This window comes from Mustela erminea, chromosome 16 (genome assembly GCF_009829155.1).
Source record: "Mustela erminea isolate mMusErm1 chromosome 16, mMusErm1.Pri, whole genome shotgun sequence".
NCBI classification, from domain to species: Eukaryota; Metazoa; Chordata; class Mammalia; order Carnivora; family Mustelidae; genus Mustela; species Mustela erminea.
In genome coordinates this window covers 82,270,416-82,296,015 of record NC_045629.1, presented here as the reverse complement: position 1 = coordinate 82,296,015, position 25,600 = coordinate 82,270,416, and the positions used below count along the sequence as shown (strand labels likewise).

Below are 25,600 nucleotides of genomic sequence, written 5' to 3'. Positions count from 1 at the left end.
GTAAATCACTCTCCCGTTTCCACACGGATGCTGCCCCCCACCCTGCCCCCCTCTTCTGGTCTAACTCCTTCCACCTGGAACTCGTCGTAACACCCTCTCCCAGCTGAAGTTCTGACGTTCGGGGTCACCTGAAATGTCCCCTCATCGTGAAGCCTCGTGTTGCCAGTGTGTGCTCCAGACGTAACCTCCTGCCCTCTGTTCCCTGCACTTCCGCTCTCTGCCCTAACACTCACACGTGGATCTTGTGCGCGGCCCTGTGTGCGTGCTTTCTCCCTAGATTTTGAACTACTTCGGAGGAGATGCCCGGACAGGGTTATGTACCTTTCCCCCGTAATTAAAAGTAACTCGATACACATCAAGTACACGTTCTTCTTTTTTCTTCTGTGTACTTGCTGTCGGTCTCCTCTAGTGCCCTGAGTGATAACAGGAGAGAGAAGGGGCTTTCGCCAGAGCAGCAAATAGTGTGACAGAGCTTAGGAAGGTCTCTGGGGTCCGCTTGCTGTGGCGTCACCCCCCAGGACCTCACTCGCCGGCTGTGTGACCCAGAGAGCCGCTTGCTCATCCTGGCAAGGGGACTTGAGCTTGCCAAGATTCAAAGATGCCCATTTCTCACGCTGTCACTTCTCTGGAGCTGGTGGCATTTTGTAGTCGGTGTGAGCTGGGGACGTGTCTTACGTGGCTTCCTTGCCCACACTCGTGTCGACTTTGTTTCATTCATCCCTGTGTTGCTTCCTTGTCGGAATGAGTTTGGAAGTGCTCATCGGTAAGAATAAAACAATTCCAAGAGGAAGCAGGGTGGAGCCGTGACTTAGTTGGCAGAATTTTCCCCCATTTTTGGTTATATAGACAGTATTGTGTTTTATAATCAGTGGCGTCTTGGGTTTGATAAAATGCAGTGTTTGCTGTAAGGATAATGTGCAAATCTCGAAAGTCTGACGCTGCCCGGCACTCAGGTCTTACGAAAGTCTGACGCTGCCCTGCGCTCAGGTCTTACGAAAGTCTGACGCTGCCCGGCGCTCAGGTCTTACGAAAGTCTGACGCTGCCCGGGGCTCAGGTTCTTAAAAAGTCTTACGCTGCCCGGCGCTCAGGTCTTATAAAGTCTTACGCTGCCCGGCGCTCAGGTCTTACGAAAGTCTTACGCTGCCCGGCACTGTTGTTAGTAACGACGTCACAATTTCCGGTGAGAAATGCAGAACTAAGGCATTACTTCTGTCATACACTCTTCAGTCTGGAGTGACTAGAATTCGGAAAACATCAGAATGTCGTTCACGTGGGCAGGATAATGTGCCCTGTTTCCTTTGAGGCACAGCCCTGCTGTAGGTGCCAAAGACCCTGAAGCAAGGGGCCTCCCCCAGCCCTTGACGCGGTGAGCAGGGAGGGTGGGGCGGAGCGGGGGCTCGCCCTGTGACGCCGTGTGCAGGGAGGACAGGCCGAGCAGGGACTCACCTGGGCCATCAGGGGCACGTGCGTAGAAAGAGAAGCGCTCATCGGAGGAGAAGGAAAGGGACACTAAGTGCGGCGAGGCTGGCATAAGCAAAGGCATGTGTGTGGCATGTGCTGGGGTGCCAGGGCCACCAGAGCAGCCCACAAGACATGCGAGCCACCCACAGTCCCCACCAGCCCACCTGCTCGGTTCCCCAGCCAGAGCGGGGGTCGTCATTCTCCGCCTTAGGCTCCGTTCGCTCATTTACTATAAAAGTGGGCTTTCAGAGGTTGTTAGAGGACACGAACTGTCCTCTGCGGTCTGCGAGGGTGGAGTGTGAGTCAGGGGCCGGTGGGTAGGGCCACTGTAGCCCAGGGGATCCAGAGTTTGCCTATGGGGACAGGGACCCCCCGACCAACTCGTGCATGAGCCAGCTGACAGGGCCAGCACGTCCTAGCCAGGCCCGGGCCGCCTCTCTAAAGGAGTGTGAGCATTCTGAAGGTAAAGGCTTAAATTTTAGTATGTTCTTTTGTTAGGCCTCAGGCCAGCTGCCATAAGCATCAGCAGCTTGGACCGCAGTGGGGGGCCAAGGTCAAATTCACCCGGCCTGTTTTGAACTGGTTCGTTAAGCCATGAAGGGTCACTATACCTGGTGGGGCATCTTTTTTTTTTTTAAGATTTTATTTATTTGACAGAGATCACAGGCAGGCAGAGAGAGAGGGAGAAGCAGGCTCCCCGCTGAGCAGAGAGCCTGATGCGGGGCTCGATCCTGGGACCCTGAGATCATGACCTGAGCTGAAGGCAGAGGCTTAACCCACTGAGCCACCCAGGCGCCCCTGGTGGGCCATCTTCTAATACAGGATTTTTAGAGAAGTAAACCTCTTAGAAAAACTTGAGCGTTTTTTGGAAAATAACATAATTTTCCTTATTTGGATCATATTAAGCTAATACTGCTGTTCTTATTTATAACAGAATTCACTGACTACTGCTTTGTTTACCTGATTTGCCCCAAGTCACACAGCCGGTCCTCTGGTGCCAGCTGTGCAGTTTTTCCTGAAACACAGGCGTGCTTCTCTTCCCGCCGAGTTCACGGCGCTGCCTTCCTTCCCACTTCGCAGGCGTGTGCGTGTGGGAGGTCCTGATGCACGGCGTGAAGCCCTTTCAAGGAGTGAAGAACAATGACGTGATCGGCCGGATCGAGAACGGGGAGAGGCTGCCGATGCCGCCGAACTGCCCTCCGACCCTCTACAGCCTTATGACGAAGTGCTGGGCCTATGACCCCAGCAGGCGGCCCCGGTTCACTGAGCTCAAAGCTCAGCTCAGGTAGGAGTGGGGCGAGCAAGGGCCGGGGCTGGGGTTAGGCTCGTGCGGCTTCTCCCACGCAGTCAGTGTTTGAGGTCATTCTGTCAGGACGGCTAAGGCTATGGAATGACTTACTGATCGGTTTGTGTTGACTCATGCCTTGCTAGAACGCTCAGGAGATTGGGTCGTCAAATCTTAATCGACTTCACGTTAGGATCAAATCTGTCATGCCCTGACTTCTGACTTGGCGTGGCTTACAAGATGCGTGAGAACCTAGTCCCTCGTGGCCCACCCAGTTCCATTTCCCTCTCCTGCTCCATCGCCAGCGCTCCTAACTGCTCACGCTTCTCCCGGCACGGCCCAGCATTTCCCACGTGCTGTTTTCGCTCCCGGGGATGCCTTCCACCAGCTGTGCCCCCTGCTTACCACCTCTGTGGTCTTCAGAATCCAGCTCAGATGTTACCTCCTTCAGGGGACAGCCCTAGACAGCCCTGCCCCCAAACAGAGAGCCACTCTTTGGCACCTTTTCAGTGCTTCTGTCTGTTGTCATGCAAACATCTACATGATCTGTTCGGCTGCCATGTCGTGGCTCCTACTTTGTGCCAGCCACGGCCAGACCCGGTAGGTCCCGGTCCCCTACAGGGAGCCCGCAGGGACCTGTTAGCGCACTGAGTCCCTCAGCATGTCTGCACGGAGCTGACCGTGCACCCGGCCTGGAGAATTACTCATTTGCACGTCTGGGTCCCCCACCAGGCCCTGAGCTCTCCGGGAGCATCACTGTGTCTCACTCGTTTCTGCGGCTTTGGTGGAGACGTCTGACACACCCTCAGCAAACGGTTGTTGAGTTGGCGTCCAGACTGACTTATAACTGTAATCGATAAGATGCTCTGGTGTGATACATACCATGGGGAGTTTTATCCCTTAACCAGCACCGTGGCGTAGCGTGCACTGTCATCTTCATGATTCCCTGACTCTATGTGAGATTTTTAAAATTTGGTGTATTTTCATCTTTTCTCATAGAAAATTAACCAAATATCAGGGTCCAAAAGACCCCAGTGGCTCCCCTGGCCCTGTCTGGTCCCCCAGTGCTCGCAGTCGATCTAGACGGCCCAGGCCTGGCTGCTCAGGCAGCGCCGCTTGCTGGCAGGGGCGCCCGGCAAGGAGCGCGTTCCAGGGAGGAACGAGGGCCGGAGGGAGAGGTGTGGAGGCTTCCCCGGTCAGGGCTTATCGGCTAAGCACCCGCGTGATTCTGAGTGAGGTTCTGTGGACTCCACAGTGAACGAACACAGTCCTGCCGCCAGCGTTCACAGCTCGAAGGAGATGGGCCCGTGTCCCATCACCCCTCGGTGAGCGGCGCCTGTCCCCTGCGCCGCGCCTGCCCGCCTGCTCCCGTCCGCTCCTGACCGTCCTTCAGGTGTTTCCCGACCGCTTTCTGCAAGCTAAGGGTCTCCAGGCCCCCCGTCCCCGCACAGCGAGTGGGACACGCACTCGCGTACTGGAGCTGGATTTTGAACGCGCTTTAGTTCATGTTTTGCTCCTACATTTCTTGGTTCCTCCTTGATCTTTCCTCAGAAGGTGGCCACTTCTGCCCTTGAGATGCCTCCCCTCTCTGACACCGGTGCCATGTGCCTGCCTCCCCGACACCTCCGTTCTCCCCCGACCTGCCGCTCCTCCATGGTCTGAGTACGGCCCACGCGTCCGTCCCGGGCCACCTCCTTTCTCCCAGTTTGCTTCCTGGGCCGTGCTACCCTCTCCCCTCTGTCTGTCTTCAGCTTCCGTCCCGCCTGTTCTCACAAGGCCCAGAGCCGCGGTCGCATTGCTGCTGAGCGTCACGGTCGTGCTAAAGCCAGTCTGTTGCCTTGCCTCCGGCGGCCCCTGGCCTTCCCCTTCCACAGGCTCCAGAGGGGCCTTTGCATCCACCATAACGCCTCACCGCTGCCTGGCACACCCTCCCCCGCTCCCCTGCCTGGACCGTCCATCCATCCAGCACAGCCCCTTACGTGATCTTCTCAGCCATCACTGGGGACGAGTGGCTCCCTTGTTGGCTGGAAGCTTCCAGAGTAGACCAGAGTCCCCAGTCGGCCCGATGGCGTATCCCGCCCCTTTCTCACGCCATGGCTGCATTAACCACCTGGGCCTGGAACGCCGCCTTCTCCGCCTGGTGATATCCGGCCCCTCTTTCTCGGCAGCTCTCAGCACTGGCTCCTTCACGGTTCCATGGCCGATGAGCCTCTGCCCTCGGCGTCTCCCAAGCACTCGGCTCTTCTTGTCGTGCTCCCCCTGCGCTGCCCCAGGTGGCCGCACCCGCGTTCAGCCCGTTCCACAGTGTGAGCAGCACGAGAGCTGAGCCTGGGGCCCGATCTCTGGGGCAAGAGGACTACAGCACCTTTCCTGCCCTCGAGGAGCTCACAGTCTAGTATGTCTCAGCCCTACTAGACTGAGGCTCCTTGAGGGCAGGGATCGTCATACTCGCCTCGGTGCCGCGCGCACCCGCAGGCCACAGGCCTGCGCACAGTGGGGTCCCACGGCCGCTCGAGTTACGGCTTAGCAGGTGCGATCTCACATCAGTGTTCACTGAAGGACTGTTTCTTTGGGTGAAGTAGTTCCAAAAACTATCCAAGGTAAATTTTTAGAACCAAATAAAATGATTTCGCACACACCCGCACGACTACATCTCTTCTGCACAGTAGCGCAGGCCACGGAGCGTGAATTTGTTCCGTGTTTTTCAGTTTCCATCAGAAATGGAGTCTGACTTTCCATTTTAAACATGTAATATGGCTACCAAAGAGGCCAGTAAAATGTGACTCTAATAGCTTGCTTGGACATTTATGTGTAACAGTGTGTCATAGTCATTAGATTCTTTTATTAAGTTTTACAAAATCTTTACCATATCAAAGATTGCTTAACAAATGAGTTTCAGATAGTCTTTACCCCAGGTCAGTGAAAAAGTGTTTCCTGAATCCTGTTCTCCATGTCTATTTAAAAAAAAATAATTCGAAGGGACTCAGATCCCCATGGGATCCCACGCATCTGTGGGCCGTGTTTGTCTCTCACTGTGAGTTGCAAGAAGCGGGTTGAGCCTTGCGCAGCGAGTCAGACAGCCCTTGGGTCAGACTTCCATGGTGGTCTCCATGACCCCAAGCCTGTCCTCTTCGCGTCCCACTCTCATTCAGAGATGGGAATCCACAGAGAGGCACAAAGAAGTGAACGGCCGGCTGGCCGGGGACCGTCTGCGGCCCCCCGTAGGGACACCCTGGAAAATGATTCCCGCTGTGTGCCGTGGCATGCTTGCCCTGGAGGACTGACAGGTTGTGAGAGTGCCCCAGGTGGTTTTTGAAGGAAAAAATCACTTAATCCCTGATTAATTTGGTTAATTCTTCGGTAGATGCTGTGCCACAGAGGCGACAGTAAACAGCTTCAGTATTTGCCCTTTTGCAGCGTCTGCTTCCCAGGAGCCAAGGAAGGGTGTCCCTGTCACCTCAGTCTAGGGAAGCAGGTCAAGCTGACGTGTGCTTTCTTAAACCCTTTTTAGACAAATGAGGGAAATGAACTAATTTAAAGTTAAATTTAAAGTTTATACCATACTTCTTAAACTTTGTATTGACCTACAAAGATGTGAACATGGAAATATGCCAAGAAGTGAACCGCTCATTGGATTGTCACAAACGGGACCCAGGCGCGTAAGCTGTATGCAGGACACAAACACAGCCCTGCTGACGCTCCAAAAGCCCACCAGGTGCCCCTTCCACTGACTGTTCGCCCTTCGAGGGTGACTGCTTTTAAGCTGTCTGTAAATGGCATCACTCTTTTGTTCGTGGCTTATATCGTTCAGCATTTGCCTTGAGGTCATCTGCGGTGTCAGATAACTACATCTTTCTCCTGGCTCTGTGGGTTCTGCTTGGGACTATCCCATAGCTGAGTCGTCCACCTGGTGGGAATTTAGATTCTTTCCGCTGGGAGCTGTCAGGGCCCCTGCTGTGTCTTTTTGGTGCATGTAGCTACAGGAACCGAGGTTGGCTGTGTCTTTAGGAGCTCGCCGGCATGCCCAGGGGGAGCGTCCGTTGGGTCTGCTGGGTTTCCAGAGCCAGTACCCCGGCTCCGCGGTTGTTCCAACCATGGTGGTTTTTAAACCTTTGGAAATTACTCCTTGGTTCTGAGCTCTCTGTGTTCATATTTGAAGGTTAGGGAACAGAATGTGAGTGGTGAATAGTTCACCCGAGCGTTTCTGTTCTAAAGAACACCGACCTAGTCGGTATCACTTTGGAAGGTGCTCCGTGATTTCAGCTGGTCTCTGCCACTGTGCTTTTCGGAAGACCTGGTGATAGCTGGTCGCTGCCCTCCGCAGGCAGCCTTATTGTCACGTGGAAAACCAGCGGCGCTCACTGCGTGCTTTCCGTTCCAGACCTTGTGCCACACGCTTCCCCACGTTGCTTCGTCTTAGCCCTCGCACGCCGTGGATGTGTAGGTGGGAGCGCCGCCATCCATTCTCAAACAAGGAGACTGAAACTCTGAGCGCAGGCCACTCGCCTGAGGTCCCAGAACTGCACCTCACAGCGAGCCCCCATGTCTAGGACAAGCTGTCGGCTGGCGCGCCCTGGGCCGGGACCCAAGACACAGCTAGATGTCCTTATGTGCTCTGTCTTGTGATTGCGATGGTGAGCACGTTGTTACTGCTTAGCTAAAAAGAGAAAAGAAGGAAGGGAAAAAACCCAGTATCCTAAGGAATTTCTGAAGCTGGTTTTCTTACGTTTGTTTTGAGTATCAGGTGGAGAAAGTCCCTGGAGGAAAATGGCAGCACGTCTGGCGCAGGCACAGAGGCCCTCACCCACGCCAGACGCGCCATCAGTTCCCTCGTGTTGTGTTGTGACCTCCTGAGTGTGCCATACTCAGCCACTGCAGGCCCTCCGAGCGCCCGGCACGGTAGGGAGCTGTCGTGGGTGCATCCATGAGGCTCTGCTGCGGTGACAGAGGCCAGCACGTGTGCGTGGGGTCTGCCGTGTGGGCCCTGGGGGCAGGAGGTTGTTTGTTTGTCGGTTGGGTTAATATTGTCATGTTTGCTCTTTAACTTTATCAAGTAAAGCTGGCCTTTGGGAGATCTGCTGGGTCAGGACGGAGCTTGGAGCAGCTGTAGCCCCAGATTGGTGACACATTTTCACATGACATCTCCGCATTCACCCTCCCCCGAAGTTTCAGAGCCCCTCAGGACACAGACTGGTCTCGGTTGGGCTGCCAGCAGTTGGGGGTGGGGGGGTGCAGCGTGTAACCTGGGAAAGTGCCAACAGCCCTTGAGGTAGGAATTCAGCCTTCTGTTGAGAGTTATGGGTGTTGTGTCAGGAAGGTTACAGTTTAAAAAGAAATGTGAATCAGTGGGTTAAAGCCTCTGCCTTCAGCTCAGGTCATGATCCCAGGGTCCTGGGATCGAGCCCCGCATCGGGCTCTCTGCTCAGCGGGAGCCTGCTTCCTCCTCTCTCTGCCTGTCTCTCTGCCTTCTTGTGATTTCTGTCTGTTAAATAAATAAAATCTTTAAAAAAAATAAAATGTGAAAAGAAATCTGTGTGACCTGGACCAGGTGACTTCGCCTCCCTGTAGGAGCAGGGTCCCACACGGTCCCACAGCCCTCCCCCCATCTGGTGTTCAGGGCCACATGAAATGATGTACGTGGCTTGGAGTTACTGCACATGGTTCCAGCTCTAGTAGCGGTAATGACGAAGCTTTTCCTGAAGATCCGGAAGGGACCTTGCAGCCTTAGGGTACAGAAACATTGTCAGTTGCTGCTAAAGAAAAATGGGGTTATTTGAATTCAAAAGTGTTAGCTCACATTGTCCAGATACAGGATGTAAAGACATTCTATAGACTCGTTATGGAGACACAGATGTTAAATTTTTAGTCTGTGAAGAGCATCTTGTACAAGTCTTTTGAATCCTTTCTGATTCTTTATTTATCCCAATATGTGGACTCTGAATTAAAGGCTCTGGGTTTTATTGATGATATAAGTTATTTGTGCTGCTTCTCTGTGTATTTTTTAGGTGGTTTGTATTTGCTTCCAAAATTCCTTTCAAAGGTGGTGTCTGAATTCCTCCTGAGTCATCATTCCAGTATCTCCCTCCCCCTTGCTGGCCTGCTGGGTCTAGACACCCTCTAGAAGAGGAATTCGTTTCTCAGTCAGTCGTACAGACGTCTTCAAACGTTTGTGGCACCTGGGGGTGCCTCGCGGGCGCAGTCAGAAGGGCATGCGGCTCTTGATCTCGGGGTCACATTTGTTGGTTGTAGAGATCACTTATATTAATTTTTAGAGACTTTAAGTAAAAACTTATTAAAAACATTCACGGCATCTGAACTTCAAAGGTTTTTGTGGTTTTTTGTGGGTTTTTTGGTCCTTAGCCTTACCAGTAGTTAAAAGTAAAGAGTAAATTAAAATTTAATAGGAATTCAGTACAACATCCGCATGCATTCCTTCCACTAGGAATTGTGTCTTAACTGTTGACATGAGGATCCTTCTGACCCATCCCTGGCTCCCGCCTGCTCATAGGTGTTCGTGGCTTTGCCATGGGCGTCTGTATTGTTACATCCCCACAGTTTGGTTTCATGTGAATAGATTTCCAGGGAATTTACACATATATTTCAGAAGAATTAGTCCTTTGCACTCACGTGGCTTCACACATCATTTTCATGTGTATTGCCTTGTTTGACTTCATAACAGTTTTTAAGAATGAGTTATTACTGCCCTTTTCACTGAAGGAGTCTGAGGCTCAGAAAAGTCGTGTAACTCGTCCTAGATTGTGCCGCCGACAGAGAAGGCCTCGGGCCCCTTTCTCCTGCCTCCAAGACCAGCGGTCTTTCTTGCATGTCGGCCTCGGGATGTGCCCCTGCCCCCACCCGGCCGCCCCAGCCTCCTGTATTTGCCCCTACACTGTTCTCCCATCACCTGTTCTGCCTGTAAAGAGGTGCCTCTGACCACATGATGTGGACATGTCTGTCGCCGGGTATTTACTCTTCGTGATTGGAGCCCAGGCGGAAACCCTCGGACTTACCGGGCAGCCACTAGATTCCCGTCCCTTCAGTTCTCTTTCTCTGACCAGTTGGTTTTTCTCCGCAGCTCTTCCTTCCCCTTCACTGAGCTTTGTCTCCAGGGTTATGATCCCTAAAAACGTAAGGGGAGAGCGGAACAGCCTCGAAGGCTTCCCTTACCCTCTGGACAGCGAGGGCCAGTGGCTGTGCGTGGCTCCCCCTTGACTTCAGGTCCCTGAGGGACAGGGTGGCTGGGTGGAGGGACGTAGGACACAGCTGGAGAAACACTGGCTTCCTACCACTTACAAATAAGCCCGCACCCCCAGCCTAGCCAGGAGGGAAGCCCAAAGCACGGTGTGCTCCGGCCTTGCGTGCCTGGCGGAGAGTTTGGCGCTGGGATGCCGACGCCTCCCACAGCTCTTTCTCCCTCGGGGCCCCGAATCCGCATTAGCAATACCGTTTGCATTCTCCACTGAGCGGCTGCTCTGGAGACCAGGGCACGCTTGGTTAACTTGTCCCCATCTGCTTTGAGTGACTGACTGCCCTGTGCTTCCGTGTGCCAGGCCCGCGCAGCCAGGAAGGTCCCCTGGCTGCCACCTCAGTCCTTTATCCTCCAGAGGTCACATTCGTCTACGTTAGTAACCTCACACAGTGAAGATGTGTGTGTGTGTTTTGTACTTTACAAAAAGTAAAGAAACAATCTTCCGTCTTGAATCCTCCACGGTGCCCTTCGCTCTTCCCTAAGAGCCTTTTTCTGTTCCGTTTCCCACTCGTCCAGAGAACTTCTTGAGCATCTCTGTGTTCAGCTGTCGGTAGTGAATTCCATTCATTTCGGGGGGGTTCTTATCTGAAAGCCAACTGAACTTAATTTCCCTGGAACAGAGTTCGGACTTCACAGTGGTCCTGTAACTTCTCCTTTTGGGCCTTGAAAGCTGCTCTTCCGCTGACCTCTGTTGTCGCTAGTAAGAAGTCACTGGCCCTTCGAGCCCTTGCTCCTCCGTCCGTGCTTTGTCGTTCCTTACTGGCTGCTAGCGTGGTTCTGTCTTAATCTGTGGGTGTCAGCGGTTAGCTGGGATGTGCTGGGTGTACTTTTCTTTGTACTGATCATACCTGGGGTTCCCTGTCGCTCCTGAACCTGTAACTGTGTGTCTCTCATAGCCGCCTGTCGGGTGTTGTTCTGCTCCATTTTCTTACTTCTGCATTTCCAGTTCCTTGTCATTAAGCCTTTTGATAGTGTCCTTCAGGTCCCAGGGACCCTGTTCTTTTTCTTTTCCCCCCAGTATTTTTCTCCAAGTCCTTCAGATTGGATAATTCTAATGATTCGCCTTCAGGTTCCCTAAGTGTTTTGTCCTCCCCATCTGACCCGTCATCCAATCCTGTGGAGATTTTATTTCAGACGCTGTACTTTTCATCATAGAATCTTCATTTTAGAATTTTCCTTTGTCTCTTTCTAAAGACCCTATTTCTTTGCTAACATTTCTTATCTTTCCATTAGTTATGAACAGATTCTGCTCTATGTCCTTGAATATAATAGCTCTTCCAAGCCCCTGTCTGCCAGTTCCAACTTCTGAGCCATCTTTGGAATCGCCTCCTTTACATGGTCTTTTCCTCATCGGAATGGATCATGTTTTCATGTTTATTTTATACTGGGTAATTTTAGATTATGTCCTGGACATTTGTGAATGATGGATTGTGGAAACTCTGGATTCAGTTAGATTCCTCTGAAGAATGGTTGGTTTGTTTTAGCAGGCAGTTAACATGGCTGATCTCAAAGCACAGATTCTCTCCCCATGCTGTAGGCACCAGCCCACATCTCGATTCAGTTCTCTTCACCTTAGGCGGGCTGCATGGAGCCTGTCCTGTGCATACCTGGCTCCAGCTTCCGCTAGAGATTTGGGGAGATTTTATAAAACTGCAGACTGCTGTCTGGCAAATGGCCATTAAAAAATAGGGATTTATCCAGGGCCCCTCGCCCAAAAAATGGGACTTATGCCAGCCCTGCTCAGGGTCCAGCTTCTGTGGGTTTCTTTCCCGTGCGGTCATAAGAAGGGTTGCTTCTTATGTCATTGTCCATAGTTGCTATCTGCAAGAGGGTTCATCAAATAGTTGCTATGCAGACTTGCCAGAAATAGAAAGAAGTCACTATTTTTAAAAGAAAGATTTTAGCAGGATTCACATTTTTGAAAAGTGATTTTTTTGAGATGGACAATGTCACAAGCAAACAAAAGTGCCTTATCTCCGGCAATATGAGATACATGAAGAGAAATTGAGTCTTAGTGCATCCATGAAACTAGACGTCCGGTCGGCTCTGCCTCTTTGTCAGGGAGAAAGAGCAGAGGCATTCGCTGTAACCGTACGGTTCTGCATTTAGCCGCGGGTCAGCCTCTCACAGACATGCTCTCTGCAACTGAATCTCAGGGCTCCAGACTTGTTTTCTGCAAAGATATCAGGCAGGGCTTTTTGTTAAAAGGTCAGTTCCATTCCTTCGTGGTGAGGCAATGTTGGGTAATTATGAGAGATCGTGTTTCACAACTGGTATTCCCGTGAACTTGCCCAAGCGAGCTCTTTCCGTCTGGACTTTCTTCCGTCCCATTTTCTCGCTGCTCTTTCTCGGGATGTTTTCCACGTTCGCCTCAGTAGCTGAGGCTGGTTTTATGATGTTCAGGTCATTAAAGTCCAGTCTTTTAAGAAAACATTCCATGAGCAAAGAGTATTTCTTATATTGAAAAGAAATGGTTTGTAGTTTCAGAGGAAAGAACAGTCGTGTACCGCTCATAGGGGAGACACTACAGAAGTGAGATGGAGAGAATCTCTCTTTCCTGGTGGCGAAAGGTCAGGTAAAAGTACGCTGCTAAGTGACATTTACTCCAGAGCTTTACTGTTCTCTCCCCACATGCTTTCTTCTCCACCCTGGACGTGGGTAGAGTGGACCGTGTTCTTCCCGTCCCTGAACGAGCGAGCACGTGGAATAGGCAGGGTGGCCTGCCCCACCGAATTCGGCAGACGTGTGGCTTCTCGCCTGTTGCGCGCAGCTTGGATGGCTCGATGTCAGCAGCCCGGGACCAATGCCCTTTTCCACTCTAAAGCTGGTCTGGGTTGAAGATTTGTTTTTGTGTCTTAGCTCAGTGCTGGGAACGAGGAACCTCTTAGACCCCTTTCTTGCTCTCCATGAAAATACCTCAGGAGTGAAATCACACTTTGTCGCTCCAGAACGGAAATTTCCTCAGCCTTCTCCGTGCTCGCTGCTGGAGGGCGTGAGAGTGGTTCCCCTGGAGGGGTGGCAGGCCCCGAGCACAGTCAGCAGCCCCTGCCCCGCTCTGCGTCCTGACGCTGCGTCCATGACTTGGGTGACTGTTGACACAAGGGAGGCGAAAGGGAAGAAACGCTACATTGAGCCCTGCTTTCCACACTTGCGTCTCAGTAGGTGGGCCTGGTGGGTGACGAGAGGCAAGGTGGCCGCGTGTTCTCGGCCACGTCTGTCACAGAGAAGCCCCGGCTCGCACCAGGTCATCTGCTTGTAAGCTTGAGACCTAGAAACCGCCATCCTTGGAGAAGCTGGCTCGTTGCCAGCGCCCACGAGGCAGCCGGCTCGTTCACATGGAATGTATTGCTACTAAAAATATTTGCAGTTTGGGAAAGTATGTTTAAATTTGACCTCCTTGACCCTCTGCACATTCCAGTTTATTGCTCTGGGTTCTCCAGCCGCTCTAAAGAGACAAGTTCAGAAATGGCCCTCCGTGCCTTCTGCCTCCATCTATGGCATAGTCTTCCCATTGTCAAAACAGATCTTTTATGAGTTATTTATACTCCTGACCACTCTGAGCGGCAAACGGTGGCTTCTCAGAAGCATTTTGACGTGTTATTTTTGGTGTGAGAACCAAGCACTGAGATCAGAGTACTCCCCTCCCCATTACCACTGTTCTGCTAGGGGTGCGGCGGGCAGGCTCGGGGACAGAGGTTGCGGTACCCGTCACATGCACACGCTGTGACCCGACGGGGAAGCTGGTCCCAGCCGACCAGTGGCAGAACACGGGCAGCGTCAGACCCACGGGGCAGCGGAGTGCCGCGTGTGGCTCTGTGACAGAAGGGCTGCCCGGAAGGGGTCAGGCAGTAACTTCTGTAGGTCGGAGAGCAGGGGAAAGGGACAGCGGGTGGGAGAACCAGGGCGGACAAAGCCTGAGAGGGTCGCCTTTGGCAAGGGTCCTCATGGGACCTTCTGGGCAACAGTTTTCCTGGGCAACAGTCACCTGAAGATCCGGGTGGCCGGTTTCGCACAGCAGCCCTTGTGAAATAAGCTGCCTCCGTGGGACCTACTTAGAATGCGGTTCCCATCGCGTTAAAGAACGTGTCACACTTGGCCTTCTCAGTGCTTGCCTGTTCTTCAGTTAATTTAAGAAGTTGAGAAAAAAAAAAAAAGACAAATTCCTTGATTTTTCTTGTCTTGATTTTCATGTATTTTTCGGTTAGAACTATAAGAGGTTTGGAAGTTCAGATTCTGTGTCTGTTATTTAGGGCCTCAATGAGAGCAGTGCGCAGAAAAACTACCCAGGGCAGCTCCTCTCTCGGGCCAGGACTCCTGCACCTGCTGTCCGTCTCAGAGAAGGTGGCCTGCAGTCCTTGCCTGGTGACAGTGCAATAGGCTTAGGGCCAGCTCCTGCTGGCCACACCGCGGGTGGACCCTACTGCTTGTGGCCTCGCTCCCTGATCGCCTGTCACGGTTGGCACGCACGGCCGTGCTCCGGCATCTGTAGGAACTCTGGGTGTGAGGGAGTGGACTGTTGGGTCGCAGCCCTCAGCCCAGTGGGAGCAGAAGGCAAGCGGATGCTGCTGCACAGTGACTCGAGTCCCCATCCCCGGCCCCAGGGCCCGGTCCCCAGCAATCCTGGCTTGGCGCACCCCTTGCCAGGCTGGAGCGCGACCCTGACTCCCAAACTTGTCAAGGTGCCGGGTTCCTCTCTTAGCCAGGCTCGCCCAGCTGGCGCTCGAAGAAAACCAGAATCCTATTTCCAGGAGGAAGTAGAATCTTTTGGCTGAAAGCTTTCCTCACAAAGCACTCACAGCATCCCCGAGGCAAACCCTGCCGTGCCTTTAAAAGAAAAAAAGAACAGAACTACCCTGAGGTCCGTAGTAAGGGTTTGCTGACTCAGAGCAGCCACCGAGTGATCTGCCCGTCCTCCCCTGACTTCAGGGTGATGGCGGGAGTGCGCCCGTGCGAGAAGCCGCCCGCTCCAGCCTCCAGCCAGCCAGGAATGTCTTTCTCAAACAGTTGAGCAAATTCCCAGATTAGAGCGGGGCTGCTGCAGCTGACCTCACTCTTTCATGAGTAATTCTGGGTGGTTGTTGCCGGCGCTCCGCCCGCAGCCTCGAAGCCCTGAATGAGCATCATTCCCCGAGGCCGAGCGGGGGCTGCGGGCGCGGGAGAGAGCGGCGGCCGCGGTGAGGACCTGGGGTGCGGGGACCTGGTGCCCCCCGGGCGCCCCCCTCTGGGGTCCTGCGGCTGGGTGGGGGGGAGCTGGCCGGGGGCCCGATCCGGCTGCCTTCCGGGGGGTTGGCGGGATGGCAGGCGGCCAAGGCTAAGGAAACAGGGCAGCCCCGAGGAGCGGAGCGCAGGCCGGGGGGTGGTGGGGGAGCGGCAGGTAGCCTGTGCGCTGCAGGCCGTGGTGAGTAGCAGCGGCCCGGCTGCCCGAGGGCTCGTTAGCCCCGGGACACAGAGCACTGGCCAGGCTGGAAGCTAGGAAGACGGTAGTGAGCAGGGGAGGGGGAGTATTGGCCGGACTGCAAATTTGTCCCCCAGAATGCTGATGTCACAGGATGTGGGGGCCCGTGTGCGTGTGAGGAGCCCGTCCTGTCACTTGGCTGTGCTTGACAAAGCCCTGTCTGGGACTTCTCAGGGCAGGTCTGTTCTGCTCGAAGTCAACTCGGTGCACAGGCATCGTACCGCGCCCCGCCCCAGCCCCGGCCTGTCTCGGATCGCCCTGAGCTCTCCTCTCTTCCCCACTGTCTTCTCCTTCCCTACAGCAGTGCTGGGGACGGGCTTGCCCCGGGGACCGGGGCTCTTCGAGAATCACGCACGCAGTTACACGTGGTCTGCTCTCCCTTCCCTAGTGTCACCCTCTAGCTGGCGGGTAGGGGCTCCTCAGATGAGTGGGGCGTCTGGCGTGTGCTCGCTGTGGCCGGCAGCTCCCCATAAAGCTTGTGTTCTCTCTCTAGCACAATCCTGGAGGAGGAGAAGGTCCAGCAGGAAGAGCGAATGAGGATGGAGTCCAGAAGACAGGTCACGGTGTCCTGGGACTCCGGAGGGTCCGACGAAGCGCCGCCCAAGGTAGCCAAGGCCCCGGCCCCAGCTCCGACATTGCTCCTCCTGTCAGTGGGTGGTGTGGGTAGCTGCTGTGTGCGGGGACACGGCCACACATCAGGTGATCCTAGGAACGGTGCTCACAGCCCCCCTGCCCCTGCTCTTTTGCCGGGCACGCTATCCTCACGTGCACTCGCTCCCCAATCTGCATTTCAGCTGTAGGCCGGGCTCTGGCTCCAGCCCTTAGATTAGATGTGGTCTTAAAAGCCTCCCCCTCAGCTCCCACCCCCGACCCCCCGACTTCAGGGAGCACGGCGGGTGCGGAGGAGGGCTCTCCTTCGTTGCTTGTCAGGGGCCTTGCCAAGGATCGAGTCAGGATGAGAACCTCAGATGGACTAAAACCAGCCCCTCAATGCTTTACATTTCGCTCTGTTTTAAAGTGAGTCAAATTGTACTTAACCCCATTCCTTTTGGGTTGGGTTTGGGCAAAAGACAGTCTCTGCCTGTCTCCTGTCCGTGGCTGGCTTCTGGGTTTGGGGGCTGCAGGCACGTTGCCCTTGGGAGTTCAGACCTGCTGGCAGCATCCCCAGGCCTTGCCTGTCCACCGTCTCCACACTTCAGCCTCTGGGACGTGGCCAGCGCCTTCCTGTCGCTCATTTGGACGCTCTCATGAGATTAAGAATTCTTTATACACCTTTTGCTTTTGACAGAATGGTGTTTTCACACAGTCGCTTACTTGCCATGAATAATCCAGTTTAGAACATTTTCAAATGTAAATAGATAATAGGCTTTACCTACTAATTGATGGGCTAAAAATATAGTAAAAAACTGACAGTTCTTCATTTTCTTTTTGAAAACTGTTCAGAGGCCTATTAGTACAAAGTACTATTTAAATCTTGTACCTATTTTTTTTAATGATGCCTGAAAGCTTGTATTTTCATGGTCCGTATTTTCATCTGTGTAACAGTAGAGATGATCACACATTTAAGGTGACTACAGGTGACGGACACAGTTTTCAGAGTTTTAGAGGTGAAGGGCTCCCCAGTCTGGCCTCCCGAACACGTAGAGACACTGAGGCACAGAGGAGGAGGGCCACGCCAGCTGTCGCCCTGTGTTCCTTTGAGTGAGTTAAGTGACAAAACCAGTACGCCTCTGTGTCTCCTGGATAAACAACAACCATAAACCTTTAGCTACCCACGGAAAACTGAGAGAGCTAAGAGCCCGTCGGGAGCACAGGACAGTGGTCCAAGCCTGGGAGTGGGAGAGCTCTCCAAGCTGGTTTCTCTGGCCTGGGGGCCACGTGGCTCTCTTCACAGGGCCTCTGATGACTGGGCAGTCCCCCTGCCTGGTGCCAGCCTCACTCTCCTCACTGTGTCGCGAGGGTGTTAACATCCCTACTCCCCGGCGTTGTGGTGAAGGCCGCGGGAGGTCCTGCATCGGGGCCCTTGTGGGAGTCAGGGAGGAGTCAGGGGCCACGTGCCTTTGCTGTGAGCACCACACCTTGCAGCACACACCCCCCCCAAGCCCACAGAATGAAAGAACCTCGTGCTTAGTGTTCTCCTGTAACTCAGTATGTGGCATGTTCAAGAACTTTCATTTGGCTAATTTCTAGAAACTAGTATGAGGTTAGGCTTTTCCTATTCTAGAATACAAAGACATTTTTTTCTGGTTTTGAGAATGTTTTCCAAGTGGCTGTTATAAGGCTCTTCTCCGTAATCAGACATTGTTCTGCCCTTGAAAATGGGTCAGCAACCCCTTACCCCACTGCCTGCTCGTGTAATCAGTTTTGTCGGAATGAATTGCATGCTTCGTGCGTGTCTTGTCCGTGGCTGGTCTGGGCCTGCGGCAGGGTCAGGCAGGCTGCACAGATTGAAACACTCGCTCTTTGACACTTGGAGGAGAAGGTCGACGACCCGTGGATTAAAGAGTTTTCGTGGCTAGAAAATCATCTACACTAGTTAAATATACAGATGCCTGATGAATACAAACGAATACACAAATTATTCGGCTCCCTTGCCAGTCAGAATCTGGTCTGGATGTGGTTTTTCTCTTTTCTCGTGTTCCGTGGATGCAAACTCTGCTTTTATGGGCACTGTATTTGACCCATCAACAAGCGGATCCCTTGTCTCCAGGACGCTCACCCAGCGTTGCGTCCTGGCATTTCCTCCACCCCGTGGAGCAGGAGCTCTGGGGCCTCCTCAGGCTGTAGAGTGCCAGCTGTGCTGTCTTTGCACAACAAATTCCGCCTCAGTTTCTTGAGATCACGCAGGATCTTGGGCTTTTGAAAATGAGTGTTGTGTACTAATAAAGCTCCTAATGTAGCCTAATGAGATTTTAAAGTGAAATATTTTTCTCTCCCACATTCAAGATTCAAAATTAAAAGCTTCGTCTGCCTTCAGCTCAGGTTGTGATCCCAGGGTTCTGGGACGGAGCCCCACGTGGAATGCTGCGCTCAGCGGGGCCCTGCTCCTCCCTCTGCCACTCCCGCTGCTTGTGCGCTCGTTCTCTGTTTCTCAAATAAATAAAATCTTTAAAAAAAAAAAAAAAAAGTAAAATCTTAGTTATAAGACTTAATGGCAAAAGCATTATAACTACCATGCTAATTATTAAAAACATGTTCCCGATTTCTTCTTCGGTACTCAAAACCAATTTTTTCCCACATGACAGTCTCCAGAGAAGTTTGCCCAGGAGCAGTGCAGCCTGGGTCACTTCATTGCTGCGAGCTGTCTTGCACGTCCCCCAGCAGATCAGTGGAGAGCCTCTGGCTAAAAATATCCTTTTCAGCACTTTTCAAAGAAATGTGTTCCTTGGACCTCTGGGTCTCCAGTTCCATCTCGAGGGCCGTGAGAGCAAAATCCGTTTCATAATAATGTCCACGCGTCATGGGTCTCGTCCGTTCTGCTGACATTTGCAGTCCTGTTGCAGACGGCACGGCGGACAAAGCCGCAGTCACCATGGCACACACCCGGGCAGCGGGGCCACGCCGGGCTGGTCGTCACGGCGCTCTGCACCACCGTGCTCATGCAGGAAGGAGACGCCTGGGTACTGAAGAGTGACCTCAATGAAGCGCTGTAATGTGGGAGGAGCAGCAAGTACCGGAAAGACCGTGCTAGGCAGCTGAGGTGTGGAGGTAGCCATGTTTCTCATGGAAAACCAGTTTTTCTCCAAAGTAGAGTGGGCAGACACTGGTTGTGCAGAGTTGTGCATTTGGTAGATGTTTTCTCAAGAAACAAATGAGACTGTGTCATCGAGAACAACTGATGCCTTGTTGCCGGTGATAAAATTTGAGTTTTCAAGCAAAGATGAGAATTTTGAAAAATATCCATCACCATGACCTTGACAGCTTCCCCACTCTGAGACTTCTCTGATGAGCTCGGACTGAGATCAACAGATGTGACTTTTCCATGCGTCTACTGACACGGGTCGGCGCGGCGAAGGTCTGCGTACCTCGGCAGCTCGCGTTTTCAGATGATCGCTGCAGGACGTCACAGAATCACCACGCGTGGAAGGTCCACTCATGGTACAGGACAGAGTAACAGATCTAAACATCACAGATGACGACACAGTTTTCAGATTCCACACTGCAAGTCACCTTTGAGATACCACCGCTTTCTGAGTCGGAGCGTAAGGTCAGAAACAGTGTGCACATCTGTGCCCGGAGCTGTTCATCGACTCCTCAGGCTCCCACCCCTCCGCTGCACGGCTGTGTGGGGCTGGATTCGCTCTGTGCTGCGGCGAGGCGGCGCGGCAGGCCGTGCGGGAGCCGGTGGGAGAGCTGGCGGCCTTCTGCTAGGCCTGAGGAATTCCGTACACGTGGGACGCGTGCCACTCTGCTCACTGATTGTTTTTTAACGTGTAATTAGTTTGTTACTTTTAAGTGTCTGTTTTCATTTTAATGATGTAAATATTGGTAGATCTGTTGCAGCCAAGCAAAAGCCCTTGGAGTCCTCAGTCATTTTTGAAAATACAAAGGGAGTCCTGAAAATAAAGGGTTTCAGAGTGGCTACCTCAGAAGCATTTCTCAGCCCTGACAGCAGCGGCACTGCACTTCTGTAAGAAGCGTTTCGTGACGTCCCGCACTGGCCCTCCAGTGAAATACACAGGAAGTAAGAGGACTTTGTAAATTCAGAATCCAGTTCTGCCCGGAGCCTGCTCAGTGCCTGAGAAGCTAAGACGCTGTGCACGCCCATGGGAGGCGCGCAGGTGGGATCACCGTACAGGACTGCTGAGGTGGCCGGGTGCGGGGACACAGGACACATGCCCAGCCCACAGCCACGATGGAGCTCGTGTGATGCGATTGTCTAGAACCGCAAAAAGTCTTGGTAAAGCTCAAACAAGACAAAGTAACATTGTCTGTCGGTATACACAGGAGTTGCTCTTCCAGGGGCTCCAGTGAGAAACTATGCTGAGGGGCGCCTGGGGGGCTCAGTGGGTTAAGCCTCTGCCTTCGGCTCAGGTCGTGATCCCAGGGTCCTGGGATCGAGCCCCGCATCAGGCTCTCTGCTCAGCGGGGAGCCTGCTTCCCCCTCTTTCTCTGTTCTGCCTCTCTGCCTGCTTGTGATCTCTGTCTGTCAAATAAATTTTAAAAATCTTAAAAAAAATATATATATATATATAAATCTGAAGGTGGTCCCCTTGGTTTCATGGAACATACTTTGGAAATTGCCACCCTAGAACACAAGGTAAAGCCTATGACACCCCTTTGATGTCCCTTGCCTATTTTCAGGTGTCCTGGGGATCCTGGGGATCTATTTGGGTGAGGTTGGGGTGAGCCGTGTCTGGGCTGCCCAAGTGTCGGCCCAAGGGATGGGGGTGCGCTCCCAGCCTCGGAGATGGCGCAGGTCTGTGGTAGCGGGGCAAAAGCAGATGGAGGCAGCTGCGATCCGAGTTGGGGTTGGAGACACACCCAGAGCAGGGGACTAGGGCACTATGTCAGGTGGCAGAAACCACAAGAGTTCAGGAAATCGCCACAGAAGACTCCCAAGGATGGGCGGCGGGGACAGTGTGAGCAGACTGGGTACTGAGACTCCTCTTGGACACGCAGACTTGCTCAGGACTTCACTCCAACCAAGTGTGTGTTTCTCTAGGACCGTGTGTGTCCGTGGGAAGAGACGGGGTCTCTGAGGTGTTTCTTGCCTCCTCTGGGCTTGCTGGCCCCTCAGTCCATCTCCTTTTAGTCTGGTCTCCGTTTGGCTGGAGAGTAGTGGGTTTGCACTCCGGTGAATCTGTCAGACTTGGAAGATTTTGTGGGCTTCACTTCTATTTCACACTAAACCATTCTTCTGGTATGAACCTTAAATTCACGTAGGTCACAAACGGATGGAGGGTTTTAGGTTGGAGGTAACTTCCCGGTCCCTGTAGCTCAGCTCCCAGCTGATAGAAGCAGAAACCAGTTGGCTGCCTGGCTTGTCCACAGTCCCACCACCAGGAAGCTGCAGAGCCCGCAGAGCCCACTGCTCCGAAAGCCTCCCGATCCGCTCTTCCTGGGTGCCCGAGCCACCGCACATCTTGTTGGCCATCGATTGGCTCCCCCTCCCGTCTGCTCAAGTCCTTGCCCACTGTCGGTGTGGACTGTGTGTCGTGTTACTATGGAGCTGCAAGAGGCTTTGTATATTCTGGTTACGACTCCCACACGTGACGTGCACACACTTTGCTCCATTCTGTGGCCTCTCTGTCTTGGTGGTGCCATTTGTAGGACAGAAACTTTTAGTTTGGGTGATGTACAACGTGCCTTTCTCATTCTTAGCGACTGAGCTTTTGGGGTCCTGTCTATGAAACCATCGCCCACCCAGGCTTGCAGAGACGTGCCCGTTCTCCACGAGTTTACAGCCTCGGCTCTTCCGCTCAGCTCCCTGCTCCGTCTTGAGTTAATCCATGTGTGTGTTGTGGGGAAGGGGTCCAGCGCCGTGTTTTGATGGGGGGGTGCCCTGCCGTCCCGGATGTTTGTGGGAAAGACTGCTTCCCCCACCGAAGTGCCTGGACGCTCTTTATCATTCTTTCCAGCTAAAGTCTTTTAGAGAAAAGTATCTTTTTCTGTTATTTGCAGTAAAACAGAGATTAAACAAAATTTTCAAAGTACTCATTCCTGTGATGCTCTGTTGATGTGTTCACAGCCCAGCAGACCCGGTTACCCCAGTCCAAGGTCCAGCGAAGGATTTTACCCCAGTCCTCAGCACATGGTACAGACCAATCATTATCAGGTAGGCTCATCCTTACGGACTAAGGCCTTGCCTTCTGTTCTTCAGGCTTGCGGGTGGGGAGGGACCCTGGAGATATTTCTGTTCTTTCCTTCTGTACATAGGACTGTAATTTGGTGAGCAGAAAGCTAAGAGAGTAATGCACCTTAGTGACCGTCTAAGTGGAGGCTGTGTCATCGGCCCCTCGGCTTTAAAGCAGCGCGGGCAGGTGCCCCCCCCCCCGCCCGGCCCCATTTCTGTCCTCCGTTTGGGAGACATGTGGGGTGAAAAGCCAGTAATGAACAGGGTGGTGTTTCTGGAAGGCAAGAATAACATTCAAATTTACCTAAAAAATCAGACAAGATGTCGTATTGGCCAGGTGTGGACGGTGCCAGACTTGCAGGCAGATATCTTATCAGACTAGACACGACCGTCCTTGAGAAAGAAGGACCAGAAGCAAAGTCAGTGATGTTTTGGCTTTGAGGGGAGTGTTTGCTTTTTGGAGGTATAATTTACTTAGAGGAAATGCACACGTGTTCTGACAGCCGTGTACACGGGTGTCCCCCACCCCACACCAAGACAGAGCTTGTCTGTGGCCCTGGAGGGTCCCCTCCCCTCCTGTCAGTTGCCCGCTGCCCAGCACAGCCTCACTCCGACTGGTCCCAGCTGTTGGTGTTGCGTGTTCTGGACTTGGAGATAAGCGATTGTCAGGGTGTCCTCTCGTGTGCTCAGCGGCTGGTACAGGTGTGACATCTGTGGTGACGTCCTGACGAGGGTGTCAGCAAGTCACAACTTTCTAATGCTGAGGAGTGGTCCAGTACATGTGTGTGTATGCCACGGATTGTGTCCCCATAGTCATGTTATTTGGAGAATCAGCCAGATCACTTCCAGGAAATAAATCGCTGCTTGTGATTTGTGTTGGCTGTGGCTCTCGTGAAGCCGCGCGTTTGTGTCCCGAGCTGATGCTCGTCACCGGCTGACTCGGTGACCAGACCCAGCCTTGAGGGGGAAGCGCTTAACTGAGTGAGTGAGACACAAAACAAGCCACAGGGAGTCCTTGGGCCCTTGTCCTGAGAGGGAGGAGCTGAAAGTTCCTTTACCTGCCGTCTCCTTCGACAGGAGGAGGAAAAAGGAGCAAAAAGAGAAGCAGGCTTACCGTGCCTCCTTCACGGGGTCGCTGCGGGTCACATGAAAGCATTCTTATTCCTTTTCTTGCCTCCCAGCTATGATTTAAATCCAGGCCTCTTAGATAGGTATGGACAAGCGCCTCGCGGTTTAGGGTCCTGGGGAGAGCGTGCGGGCCATTCTGCGCTAGAGACGCTGCAGTCGGGTCCGCGGCAGGCCCTTCACCTGCTCCGCGGCCTCCAGATCCCACTGTACCCGTTCTGAAGGGGGACCCAGGGGCGTCACGCTGGGAACAAGCTCCCCAAGGTGACCTGCGTGACTGAGAGCCCTGTTACGGGAGACACTGCTCTGAGCCCCACTTGCCCGGAGGAGGCATGAATCTCTGGGCCCCCAGACGTGTTTAGAGAAAGCAGAAGGCAGGCCTCCACGGGCCCTCAGCCCTCACCCAGGGCTCACTGACCTGGGCCCCTTCCACCACCTGGGCTCTGATGCGTATCCGTGTGCGGCTGTTGGCCCCGCCCCTCCGGAGCAGAAGCCCGTGAGGACAGTGGCTTGTCACTACTTCAAGTGCGCAGAACAGTGTGTAGAACAGAGTAAGGGTTCACTGGCTGCATGAAAGCATCTGTATTTTCAGCAGGCAGAGGAATGATTCCGCTCTCCCAGGCCCCAAGTGTCCGTATCTGGTAACTGAGAATGATTACAGGACGTCGCCTGGTGCTTTCGTGCTCCTTCTTAGCCGGAAATGCTCATTGATCCTTTCACAGGGTTGGCGTTCCATAGAAAGCTGTCGCAGGATACTTGAACGGTCTCTGCTGTGCAAGTTCCTAAAAGTTGTCTGGGGGTAGTGTAGCCCTTCTGACCAAAAACAGTAGTGATATGACATTTATGTTCAGTAGAATTTTTATTGAAAACTTTGATTCTAGTAAACTGTGAGGATCATCTGTACATCTTACTTGAAAGTTTATTAATTATATATTGTCAGTGTGCAGTTTTGGTATAAACAGTGCCTAGAGACTGGACAAGTGCACAAAGTCTTTGTTGAAGAATGTGTTGGTGTTTGGAAATCCTGGATCTGGCTGTGCTTTATCTTGTTAAAGAATTAACTAAACACCCTGGCACCCCAGCACGAGCCCAGTGAGTTACGGAAACTGCTGATTCTGCCCCGCCCCTCGTGACTGGGGAAGGAAGCCACCCAACGGAACTGCTTTCATTTCCTGCTGCCTTGGAGTTGTTCTCCGTCTGCACCTTCTGAGCCTCTTTCTCTGCCGCGGTGATCAAGGCTGGAGCACGCCGCCTGCGTCTCTCGCCAGCCCGAGTTCATTAGACAGGGGGCGCTCTAGAGCAGCGCCCACTGAGCCGCGTTTGTGGCCCCTGGTGCTGTGGCATCCCGGGTGCAGAGTTCCAAAGTAAATGATTTCTGACTTCCTAGTGTGTATTTTGCACTACTTAATTACGCGGCCTCCGTGGATTACCTTTCTTTCGTGGAGAATCCATTTCCTCGCCTTTACCACCTTCCAGAGGCCCCCTGCATCCCTTGGCCTTGACCCTTCCCCCTTCAAAACCAGCAGTGCCCTATCCTCCGGCCACACTGCATTAGCCTGTCTCCCCTTCTCCCCCTTGCGTGGGGAAGGAAGCCACACATTAGGTCCATGCCGATGAGCCAGGGTCACCTCCCCATCTCTAGGCGCCTAATGTATAACCACCCATGGGAAGTCCCTCTGCCGTGTAAGCTCCCATAGCCACAGGCTCCAGGGATCTACACGTGGACATCTGTGGGTACCACTATCCTGTTGGCGCGGTGTTCTCTGTCATCTGAGTCACTCCCTTGTACGTGGAAAGCATGACTGTGCTACCCAACATTCACAGGTCTCTGGCTATCCTGGATCCCATGGGGTCACGGCCATGGCTGGCAGCATCTACCCGGGCCAGGCATCTCTCTTGGACCAGACGGACTCCTGGAATCACAGAGCGCAGGAGATATCAATGTGGCAGCCCAGCGTGGAGGTAACCTGCATGTTTTGGGGCTTCTGTTGTTAGCTGATGAAGCTTTGCCTGTAGTATTTTTTATTTCTGAATCCTAGGAGTTACTCGTTTTGATGACCGAATTCTAAAATTAAGGCGCTACATCTCGAATTGTTCCCGGTTCTGTGAATCCTTTTTACTGAAACAGAGACGCCACCATCATCAGCCCACCCGCCTACAAGGCCGCGCACGGGGCCGCACATTGTTAGCGCGTGCGCGCAGCAGTTCTCGGGCAGGAGAGGGGACAG

The 25,600-nt window shown here is 53.2% G+C and overlaps 1 protein-coding gene across 18 annotated transcripts in view; it reads left to right on the top strand.

Annotated features, from left to right (window-relative positions):
- The window catches only part of PTK2 (protein tyrosine kinase 2), a 248,642-nt gene that overhangs the window by 196,147 nt on the left and 26,895 nt on the right, over positions 1-25,600 (top strand). For 17 of the 18 annotated variants that reach the window (XM_032315953.1, XM_032315950.1, XM_032315952.1 and 14 more), the window contains 4 exons: positions 2,543-2,747; positions 15,945-16,056; positions 22,143-22,229; positions 25,197-25,334. In XM_032315953.1, the coding sequence (XP_032171844.1) occupies positions 2,543-2,747; positions 15,945-16,056; positions 22,143-22,229; positions 25,197-25,334 (542 nt within the window). Of the gene's footprint in view, positions 1-2,542; positions 2,748-15,013; positions 15,171-15,944; positions 16,057-22,142; positions 22,230-25,196; positions 25,335-25,600 lie in introns of those variants that run through there. The other variant, XM_032315955.1, reaches the window with a different exon arrangement.